Source organism: Carcharodon carcharias, chromosome 25 (assembly GCF_017639515.1).
Source record: "Carcharodon carcharias isolate sCarCar2 chromosome 25, sCarCar2.pri, whole genome shotgun sequence".
Taxonomy (NCBI): domain Eukaryota; kingdom Metazoa; phylum Chordata; class Chondrichthyes; order Lamniformes; family Lamnidae; genus Carcharodon; species Carcharodon carcharias.
The window spans coordinates 18,070,489-18,082,618 of NC_054491.1; the positions used below are offsets into that span (position 1 = coordinate 18,070,489).

Sequence of the window (12,130 nt, forward strand, 5' to 3'; positions counted from 1 at the left end):
AGACACCCACTACCCTCTGTGTAAAAATGTTCTTCCTCATGTCTCCTCTACACCTTCTACCACTTATCTTGAATCTATGTCCCCTGGTTCTAGAATTCTCCACCAAAGGAAACAATTTTATCCTGTCCACTTGATCTATTCCCCTCATAATTCTGTACACCTCAATCAAGTTACCTCTCAGCCTTTTTTGTTCTAAAGAAAATAACCCCAACCTAGCCAATCTTTTGGAAACTGTTATAAGACTAAGTTTAATTGTGTAACTGTAATCTTGTGTGTGTAACTTTATCTTTTCTTTTGTTAATAAATGTTTTAATTTAATCTTTAAGATCTCCAAAGGGGGTAGTGGTTCCTGTATTCTGACTTCAGTGTACAGACCTTCTTGTAATAAATATAAATTGAAAAATCGTTGAGAGCTTGACCAAGTTTCTCTTTGGGATTTGGTCAGCCTGGCATTTACCATCTGCCATTTCATAACATAAGACACTTTAGACACCAGGGCTGCCATGTAACAGAGGAGATTTTCACAGGAAGAAATATCTGCCAATAGTAAGACTGGGCTGCCAGGCCATTGATGGGCTAGACCCTCAGGCGTTTGGAAGATGTACTAGGTACTTAATGGGCCCCCTGACACCCCAGACATGAGTAAGGGTGAAACAGAAAATTGACAGAAACAAGGAAGAAATAAAAAAGTACAAGCATAAATGTAAGCTTTTTAAAATTCTTTCATGAGATGTGTGCATTGCTGGAAAATCCAGCATTTGTTGCTCATCCCTAATTGCCCTTGGAATGAGTGGCTTGCTAGGCCAATTCTGAGGGCAGTTAAGAGTCAACCACATTGCTGTGGGTTTGGACTCATATGTAGGCAAAACCAGGTAAGGATGGCAGATTTCCTTTCCCAAAGGGCATTAGTGAACCAGATGGGTTTTTACAACAATCAATGATAACTGAGGCTAGCCTTATATTCAGATTTATTAATTGAATTTAAATCCCACCAGGTGCCATGCCAGAATTTGAACTCATATCACCAGAGCATCAACCTAGGCCTCTGGATTACTCATCCATTGACATTACCACTACACTACCACCCTCTCCTCTAAATTAAGCCAAGCCCAATTGTTTGGTACCCCATCCACCACCTTCAACATTCACCCCATTCACCACCGATGCAGAGTGGCAGCAGTGTGTCCCATCTACAAAAGGTCCTGCAGTAACTCACCAAAGCTCCTTCGACAGCACCTTCCAAATCCGCAACCTCTACCACCGATAAGGACAAGGGCAGCACATGCATGGGAACACCAACACCATTTTCAAGTTCCCCTCCAAGCCACGCAGCATCCTGACTTGGAACTATATCACTGTTCCTGCACTGTCGCTGGGTCAAATTCCTGGAACACCCTTTCTAACAGCACTGTGGGTGTACCTATACCACATGGGCTGCAGCGGTTCAGGAAGGCAGCTCACCACCACCTCCTTGAGGACAATTAGGGATGAATAATAAATGCTGATCTGGCCAGTGATGCCTGCAACCCACGAACGAATTTAAAAATTGAATAATCAGCAATATACTAATTAATATATGAATTTTAATTACTAATTAATTCAATAAGGAAATAAGAAGAAATGTCCACACTCAGCAAAGTGGTTAGAATGTGGAACTCGTTTGCTTTAAAAAGAAAACAAAATGATGGCCTGAATTTTCCCACATTGGGCAGGCTCGTTGGGAGCAGTCGCGGACCGACCACCACCCGCGATTGCTTCGTGCCGCCATTTTACGCGGGCGGGCCAATTGAGGCCCACCCAACGTAAAATGTACACGGTAGCGCTCAGCGCTACCTGTCCGGGCAGGGGGGGCGGAGGAGGGAGAGTCAGGTCCAGCGCTCTTTCATGCATCCGCCTCAGGGGAGATGGAAAAGTTTTAGAAAAAGAAAATGCAATAAAAATTTAATGAAACATGTCCCCTCACATGACTGTGTCACATGAGATGGGACATGTCTTTATTTTTCAACAGGAGTTCTTAATTCAATTTGTAAAAGCTTTAGGAAACCTCATCCCGCTCGTGGATGAAGTTTCCTTAAAAAATGGAAAGTCTGCTTGGCCTTTTCGCCTGCTGGCCGACTTTAGGTTGAACAGGCAGTTGTAAGTTTGAAATTAATTGGTTCCTTAATAGGCCTTTTAATTATCGGCAGGCGGGCAGCCGGCTCTGGTGCATGCCAGCTGAACGAAACATTGCAGGACAGCACGATCATGTCAGGACGCCCACCCGCATGCCGACTGCAAAATCCTGGCCAACAGAAAGACATGACGAAAGGTTAAGACGAGGTAGATGGAATGGGAGATGGCTCATGTGGAGTATAAACACTTTCAGAGACAAGGTGGGCTAGATAGATTTCTACAAGAACGGCAACTTTGCTTCTGAAATAGGTTCAACTCAAAATCTTTCTTGTAGAAATGGAAGCATTTCACGAATAAACAGGCTTTCGGGGTGTATGAACAGGAGGTGGCCATTCAGCCTCTCAGGGCTGCTCATTCATTCCTAGATCTTGGCTGATCTGAAACACAATTACATTTTCCTGCCTTTGCTTCATATAAAGACTCCATGTTGATTGTGTTTACTCAAGATGGCTAAACCAGCCAAAGGAACCAACTTCCAACGCAACAAGCATCTAAATCTCAGACATTTCCTCGAAAGGTTAAGTGCTTCCCAATAGGAAGGAAAAACTCAGCTCATCTGCTGCTGAAACCCTCACTTTACCTGATACCTCTAGACTTTGAGATATTGTTATGATTGGTGTGGGATGAGCATGCAGTTCATCTAGCCTCACTACTCCACGGGTCGCACCATTAGTGTAAATGTTTACCTCACTCACTAAAATAGCCACTTATTTACCTTTGATACTGTTAGACCCACAATAAAAGAGACTTTAACCAGGCTTCTTCAATAAACTCAGAATGATTGATTTATTATAAAATAAAACTTATTTTTAAAACAAATTGCAAGAACTATTTAACACAAAATATGTAATCTGGAAGTGTAACAATCCATTCCCTTTAAAATACCCCAGTACAAATACACACATAGATACACACACACACAGAAACAAAGGACAAACAAATAGAGTCTCTGCAGAGGATGCCAGGTAAAGAAAAGCATTGTGAAAAGGATAAAGTTCACAGGGTTTTTTTGCTGTCAATATAGTGTTCCCTTGTGTGAAGGCTGAACGCAAGTCCCAGTAGAAGTCTGGAGGTTCTGACCAATGGAGCTTTGATATGGAGGAGAATAGAGCCGGATCAATCCTTGAGGTCTCCCTCTCAAATTTCCAAATATAGACCAGTTCCATTGAGATGAGGATCCCTAGCTTGATACTGATAATCACACTGTATTTCACTCAAGGCAAGGAGAGTGCAAGTTGGGCAACTTTCCCCTTTCTCGGTTTATTATCAACTGAATTTTAAAAAAAGTTCAAAACATAAAGCTCATCTTCATCAGGTGATTTCCAATAAATCACCAGGGCTTTGCCTTAAAAGTTTTTTTTTCCACCATTAAAGCAATTATAGTTCAAATAAACAAAGAGTTCTCCTTAAATGCCATGCTGGTCATGTGATTTCTTGAAAAAGATATGCTTGCTCACAGTCCAAGGTGAACTTATGACCTTTTAAAAAAAAATCCAAGTCAGTTCCCAAGTGTCCAAATAATGTAAGGTCCTTCCAAATTTCAAAAGAAAATATAGTTCTTGAAGATGTGGGGAAAGATTTTCTTCCTGCCAGGGGGGAACTGCTGAAGTGGGCGCGGGCAGGTGTGCCTCTGATCAGTGCCCCCAACTGGGGGTGTGCCGCCATTTTACATGGGCAGGCCAATTAAGGCCTGCCCAGCGTGATGTCTGCCAGGAAGTGCTGAGCGATCCCTGTGCGGGTGGGGGGATTCCTTCAGCTGGGAGTGCGTACTTTCACGCATGAGCGCATGAAAGAGTGCACACATGTCCCTGAGGCTAAGTGCTGCCTCAGGGAGATCAGCTCCGATTTAAAACTTATAATAAACATGTTTAAAAATTTTCCCTGCCATGTCCCTTAGTTGGGACCTGTCCATAAGTTTTATTGAAACCTTTCTTAAAAATGTAAATACTCTCATGAAACCTCATCCCTCCCGTGGATGAGGTTTCATGCTTTTTCTGGAGCCTGCCAGCCAACCTTAAGGTTGGATGGGCAGGTCCATTAACGGCCTTAATTAGTTCTTCAATGGCCTCAATAGGCTGTTGACAGGTCGGCGGGGGTGCATTTGACTTGGCTGCACCTCCGCCGACCTGAAAATGGAAATGATGGGGAGGGGTGACATGAGGAGTTCCACCCAACGTCATCCCACGTCATTTTACGTGGCGGCGAGCAGACCCCGCCCACACTCACCAACCGGAAAATCCTGCCCATGGTTTCCCAGAAATTTCTGCACCCCTCCAATTCTGGCCTCTTCCACAATTTTAATCACCCCACCCTTGGTGGTCATACCGTCAGCTGCCAGGGGCCTAACTTCTAGCATTACCTCCCTAAACCTCTCTGCCTCCCTCTCTTCAAGACATTCCTTATAACATACCTCTTTGGCCAAGCTTTTGGTCATCTGTCCTAAAGTCTCCTTATGTGGCTTGGTGATAAATGTTGTCTGATAGTGCTGCTGTGCAAGCGTCTTGGGCATTTTACTATTTTAAAGGAATCCTAGAAATGCAAGTTGTCCTTTTTAAGCCAACAGGGTTTATCTGCATACCTGTCAACAGGGACAGAGAGCAGCTGCTTGGATGACCACTCTCTAACAATGGACTGTATTTAGCACAAGAACATTCATGGGAAAAGGTGACAGAAGAAAAACAAAAGAACAGCTTATCCACACTGAGGAGAGAAGGGAACGGTGAGACAATGTAGAAAATGGGAAAGATAGACTGTGAAACACCCAAGGAACTGGAGTGGAGGAAATAGCTTGGAGGATGAGCACATGCTCGATTAGCTGTGTTTGTGACGAGATGTTTATATGCAGAGAATCTCTGGTGAGTTTGTCAGCCTGTTTCCAATAGATTCCCTCTCCAAAGCTGATTACCTGGTGTAACTCAAAACACACGTGACAGAGGTTAACCTCACGCTCTCCTCAAATTCCTTTATCCAAGGGTAGTGAGACACAGAACCATCTCTATTCTACGCTGGCAGCCTGATAATATTTAATTATCAGTAAATTCCATGAGGAATTTGATCTTCTCTGCCATTGAATTATCTTCAAACATCTCGTAAACTGCACATTTATAAACTGCCTTTGGAATGGAGGCAAAAATAATATTACAGTGATTGGTGGTCATTAACTTCACTGCCAGAGAAGATTAAATGAGATAGAATAATAGAAGAGGTTCTGTGTCAAGACCTTGAACAAAGGAATTTGAAGAGCGTATCAGGTTAGAATTGGTTGTGTGTGTTTTGGGTTACACCAGGTATATCTGCTTTAGGGAGCAGCCTGACAAACTCACCAGAGATTGCCTGTATATAAATATATCGTCACGACTCAGCTGATTCAGTCATTAGGCCAGCTTGTGTTTACCTTTCAACGTATTTTCTCCAGTTCTAGTTTCTTGGGTGCTTTCACAAGGGAAGAGGATTGACTGCCTAGGATGACGATTAGGCAGAATTTTGGTTTTGCACCTGAAGATATTGGATCAGGTGGGTGCAGTGCATTGAAGGCAATCAGATGGGAGGATTACATGTTCGTGTGGGAGCCAAATAAATGCTTCACCTTTTACATTTGGCACAAAAGCACATTTTCCGAGCATGCATTTTCCGACATTTAGGGGCCTCTGCCCATCTGAGATTAGCTGGTATGTGTGAAAGCATGCATTAGGAAAATGATCCCAACTGCATGAATTATATTCTGTTAAAGAACAGGCGCAGAGAGTTATCTTATCTATTGGTTTATGATGTAACCGGAACTCCTTGAATTCAATTGCAGCCTCAAAAGTTCAATTATTCTACAATCAATTGCCTCTACCAGTGTCTTGATCAATGGACGTGTGTCTCCTCAAATCACAGCACTTGTGTTTTCTTAACCTGACATTTACAAAGCATCTTACAATGTCACCCACATGTTTCCTTCAGAATGTAGCATTCTGGGATGTAGTACACGAACAATTTGAGACGTGACAGTGTGCTTGGGAGGAGAAAGATGACCATGGATCTATGGTTCCCAAAGCTCTCCACCCACTGGTGGTCGGTGGGGGCGGGGCAGGGCTGGTCCTCATGTCATGTGATAGAGATTGATGGTTTTGATTAGTCAACCATCATTGTAACAGGTGACTATCAGGATGGTAGAAGGTGAACTAGATGGAGTTTAGCCTTTCTTTGGCTAACAATTCCTCTGCTGCTATGAATTCCCTTCTGAAATGCAAGGGCTGTTGTGATGTAGCCAACCATAGCAAACATTCTGTGTCTTCAATTTGCAAAACAAAAAGCAACAAATGATCACCTGATCTGTTTCTGCTGTTGGTTGAGGAAGACATGTTGACCAGCACTGGGAGACTCCACAGAATGAAATATAATCTTCAACCTGACTGAGCAGACTGGACCCTGGCTCTGACAGTGCAGCCCCACTCTCATTATTGAACTAATGTTAGCCGACATTACGCACTAAAATCTTCAGGCGCCAAAAGTTGGAGGACCACTTAAAGCAAGCTAACATTTGTACAAAGATGCAGCTTATATGCAGGACGTTATGGTAAATTTGGACTGAACAGCAATCAGGATGGGACCCTGTCGCTCATGAACTATTCAACTTTAGCACCGAGGCCGGGTCTGGAGCTCTGGAGAATCTAGAGGTTGGACCTCGGATTTCAGATGGCTTTATATTTTTTCCCACGCAGCAGCTCCTTGCTGGAGGGATTTACTCCTGTCCCTTTGTGTCCTGTTCAGTCTGTGCATTCTTTCCCCTTTTGTACTGAAAAGGTTATAAAAGATGTGGTTTCATTCCAACACGCTGCTGCTTGTTCTGGCTCACCTTCACAACTAATTACGCCTGTGAAATTGGCAGGGAATGGTGCAAAGAAACAAAACCAGCAGGTGGGTATGCAATTGGGGGAAGTTGAAAACACGCACGCTGATCTCTTTCACAAACAATTTCTCGCCGTGAAATGCATCAGTAGCACAGGCAGAGGCCATCCGACCAGGCATGACTTTAAATGTTACCTGGTAAACTGCAGTGCAACACAATTCTCCAGGTCAACAAATCAAGGAGTGTACAATGAAGCAGTCAGGATGACTTTGACTTTTCATGGCTCAATCAAAATCTAATGTTTCAAAAGCAAACCACAGGAAAGTGGCTTGTGGAGTAAGTTAGATGCTCACCTTTCAACTCTAGAATCCGGGTTCAACCCCTGTCCAGACAGGTGGCTCAAAAGTCATGTCATAGCATTGGCTTTAAACATCCAACGTGAAATCAGTTTGGGCACAAAATTGTCCTTGTTTATGTACTAGCACTCACAGAGGTCATAACAATGGCTACCAATGCAATGTGCAACCCATTATACGGCCATTTGGTGGGGCATGTAGCAGATGACATCCTTGTTGAAGATAAAAATGATCCCTATGAACCTCACAGTGATGTTGTTGGGAGTTAAGGTCCATTATTACAGCAGAGCAGAGGAAGCTTTGCTTTGCAACTAAGTCGTACTTCATCTATTTTGAACCGAGGCTTCAGACTTTTGTACTCAAACAGGAAAGTGTTTTACATTCGTTAAACATCAAAAAACTGGAGCCCTACAAACATGGGAATAAGATACAGGAGGGAAAAGGTTCAAGGGAAGGTAAAATAGAGGGTAACTTTAAATTAACACATCTGCTGGGAAGCTTGAAATTAAAACAGAAAAAGCTCCACAGCATCTGTGGAGAGAGAAACAGAATTAATGTTTTGAGTCCATATGACTGTTATTTGGAATGGGGAAGCTTATCAGATCAGTGGAATGCTTGTTTTACACCTGGTCCAATATTGCTCTCATTTGACTTCAACAGAGAATAAAAGTAGATGGGGTTTAAATTCAGCATTACTCTCGATCTTGTCAGTATTTAAATCAGTAGGTTAAATTAAAATTGTTCCCATTACTGATGCATTCCCAAGAGTGTAAGCCTTCTCCCCGGTTAGAGTTTTGGTGCTCCACCAATGTCTCAAGTTTAAAATTCTCATCTCTCTATGCTGTGACGCCTCACTATCCCTGTAGATTCACAGCCTTCACATTCCGGCCTCTTCCTTCACTCCACCGTCAGTAGCCAGTCCTTCAGCAATCTAGGCCCCGAGCTTTGGAATCCCCTCGCTAAACTTTTCCACTTCTCCGCCATTAAGAAGTTCTTTAAAACCTATCTAACTGACAAAGCTTTTGACCACCCATCCTAATATCTCCTTTCTCGACCCAGTGTCAATTCTTCTCCTTTGAAGTGCCTTGGGAAGTTTTATGACATTAAAAGCACTATTAAAAATGCAACTTGTTGTTGTGGGACAGGTGGGAAATGGCTTGTCTCTGCTGAACACATACCATCATGGCTTCCAGTACGGTGAGGTGCGGGAGGAGCATGTCATCTTGCATGATGTAACAGGACATCTTCCTGAAAGTTCGCAGGTCCCGAGGCTGCCCATTCACCAGGATCTGGCCTTTCATTCCCGTTTTTCTAAAAGGGCAGGAAGGAAGTTACCACTTTTGTTTTTTATTACAATTTACAGTACAGAAACAGGCCATTCGACCCAATAGGTCCATGCTGGTGTTTATCTTCCGCACCAGCTTTCTCCCACCCTTCATGTAAGCCCATCAACATCTCATTCTCTCCTCTTTCTTGTGTTTATCTCCTTTCCCCTTAAAAGCATATATGCTGTTCACCTCAACTACTCTTTACGATGGTGAGTTTTGCATTCTAATGACTCTCTGTGTAAAGAAGGTTCTTCTGAATTCCTGATTGCATTTCTTAGTGACTATCCGGCCCCTAGTTCGGAGCCCAGATTTTCACAGAGTTCAGCTGTCTCTGGAGGCCTTTAAAAATGATGGGCGGGACCTGGATGCGGAGATCCTGCCCACATTTATGACAAAATCCATTTTTGCTGGGAGGACGAAGGGAGTGGGATGTTAATAACACAGGTGGGAATCCTGAACTCAGCAGGGTCATTTGAAATTTGTGCTGAGTTCAAAGCATCTATGCTATTCACCTCGACTACTCTTTATGATGGTGAGTTTTGCATTCTAACCACTGTCCGTGTAAAGTGTGAGAGTTCAAACAGACCCCATTTTCACTGCTCCTTAGCCCGCAGGGTGGAAGTCACGAATTGATGGAGGTGTCGTAAATGCTATTGAAGGGCGGATAAGGTTTGTTAACTGCTGTGATCTGAAGTTATTTAAATCCACATCCTTTTAAACGTGAAAAGTTTTAGGCATCAGAGTGAAAAAACAAACGCACAGTGCTGGCGTGCATTGATTGACAAGCCAGCTGGTGTAGCTTAGAACAATCATTACCATCGGTCCCTGCAGTTTCAATAGACTTCATTTTTGACATTTCCCATGGGCTGTTACTTCAGCTGAGACCCTTATGAATGCTTGACTGAGTTCCAAAACCTCAAAATTCATTTGTCTCAGTCGGAGTCTGAGTTCACATTTTAACTGACAGCCTTGAGGGGCTATAAAACGATTAGCTATCTTTGATGTGGTTACTGAATAGAAGCTTTTTTTTATAACAGGTTGACTACTTGAAGGGATTTAAATTTTTTAAATGGGTCTCATGAATTAGACGTTTTTGTATCAAGTGTGTATGAACAAGAGCGTTTTTGGATTGTTAGAAGTTTATTTTATCTCCACATGGCTCTTGAGGTCTGCCAATAATGGATATTGGACGAGTAGCTATGTAGGCGTCATGTGGGACATGAGAGGGCATGAAAGTATCATGGGAGTATAAGGTGGCATGGGAGTATGAATGAGAGGGCATGAAGGTATCATGGGAGTATAAGGTGGCAAGGAAATGGAATGAGGGGCATGAGGAGGCTTGGTGAGTGGGTAAAGGTGATAAGGGCTAGAGGGCCTAACAGCCTTTTATAAAACTGGGCCAAAGTCTCAGAGAACGAATGTGGGTCTTCGAACCAGCCTGCCTGGACACTTACCCATCTCTGTGACTGCCTCTGAACTACCTCTAGAGGCGGCAGGCCCAACCCAATCTCGCCTCTGCTGCCCTCCCCACCTCCTGGAGAGAGTGCGGGGTCATTTCCATGAAGACGAATATGATAAGTCGGCAGATTCCCCCCTGTCAAGCTTCCCGCCTCCATTGGAGGTCTAGTGGATACATCTCTATGTCTATCCTATAAAAGGTTTTTAGAATTTTAAAAACACCTTCCATTTTTGATAGAAAAGAGCCTGTTCAACCTTTCCTGATAGGTGTAATTTCTCAATTCTGGTATCCCCTCCTCCCACAACTCATTTCAATTCTGGGAGAAAATTAAACTCGTTTTAAAGTCTTCTTGATCATTGATCAAGCCCATATGTTGAAAAACACCCCTTAGCCACAGACATAATGATAACTTGACTTCCCGCGGCATGGGTGTTATATATTTAAGCAATCTGGTTTTTAGAAATCATCTAAAGAGGCTTGTATTTAAAGGGAGGTGTAGCCTGTAATTCTAGGGAATATAAATAGAAGTATGTGTTTTAACTTGTTGGGATGAATCTTAGACCCAAAAATGAGGTTCAGGTCAGATGTTAAAATTTTTAACAACTGAAATCCTACCGCAACCCATCTATAATCCGCCTATGGCTGGGTTTAATGGGAGTGGGTCAAGGGGATGAGTAGCCAATTTGCTCCCAGGAGTCAGTCTGGCAATAGAAATATTTTAAACCAGGCTGACAGTCTCTTATTTAACCAGCCTTGTGGGCTTAACATTGGGTGACCAGGTTTCACAGGCCTCAGGAAACCCAGCAGCTGAAGGGAGGCGAGGCCAGATGCTGGGAGGAAGTAAATGCTTTAACAGCACTACTTAGGAGGAACAAAAGTGCTTCCACTGCCTGCCCTCCCCTACCCAAGTTCCTTCTTAGGCACTGTACTAAGCTCTCCAGACTAGAGTTCAATTCTTGGTTGACGCTGAGTTAACTGGTATCCGCAGTAATAAAACTGTGAGGAAGGGTGTTACAAATTAGCCTCTAAACCCCTGGACTAGGTAGACGAGAAGAATAAGTATCAGCTTTCTGATCACCATCCAGCCAATCCTGATGGAAGGTGAGTGGGCATTGTGGGGTCAAGTGATTGGCTCAACTATGATATTCCAAGTCAGCTGCTGACAATCACTTCGGAGAGTTTATATTGGCTCAAGTCAGAGTTAGTGAGCTGAAAATTGGGCTTTCCATGTTGCAACTCGACAGGTCACTGTCAGACTTGAACAGCATGAACGTTGGTCCCATTGCCTCACCAGCAGTGGCCTAAAGGGAAGTACCAGGATTGGGGTTGGAGTGGGCAGCAGAGTTGGGGTCCGGCAGGTGGGACGCAAGGGCAGTGATTATGACTGTTGAGTTGAGGGGGGCAATCTGGATCCCCAAGGAGGTTTTTCAATTTGTTTAAGAACAAAACCTCATTCATTATTGACAGCCACAGGCCAGATATTTGCCCTGCTCAAAAGCTGTCCAATGTCTGTAAAGGAACCCAGAACAAGCATTAAGCTCCCCTCTTATATAATTCATTTAAGTTAACGTAAAGAACCTGACACCCTGTGTTTGGCAGCCACCAGAGATGTCTGAAAAATGGGCCGACCCAAATTTGAACCAAATTGATCCACTCACTGCACCAATTCTGTGCCTGAAATGGACCCAACAGAGTCCAGTTTCTGCAGGAGGCATACAAGCATAAACACACCTGTTTTTACGATGGAGAGTGGTGCATGGGTTTGGACAATAAGTGCACAGCAGGCGGAAAAACATCTGATTCTATGTCATCATTTCAACATTTGCCCAAACTTGATGTTTTCTCTATAAATATTTAATGAACTGCTCAAAATATAGAAAGTAGCTGGAAGAGACCAATTAGTTCAGTGGGCTAACAGCATGGTGCAGAATAATGCCAACAGCATAGATTCAATCCCTGTACAGGCTGAAGTAGTTCTTGG

The 12,130-nt window shown here is 43.4% G+C and overlaps 1 protein-coding gene across 6 annotated transcripts in view; it reads right to left on the minus strand.

Moving 5' to 3' along the window:
• Positions 1-12,130, minus strand: part of abcg4a (ATP-binding cassette, sub-family G (WHITE), member 4a) — a 151,533-nt gene that overhangs the window by 46,360 nt on the left and 93,043 nt on the right. For all 6 annotated transcript variants that reach the window (XM_041174495.1, XM_041174497.1, XM_041174499.1 and 3 more), the window contains one exon: positions 8,541-8,673. In XM_041174495.1, the coding sequence (XP_041030429.1) occupies positions 8,541-8,673 (133 nt within the window). The remainder of the gene's footprint in view (positions 1-8,540; positions 8,674-12,130) is intronic.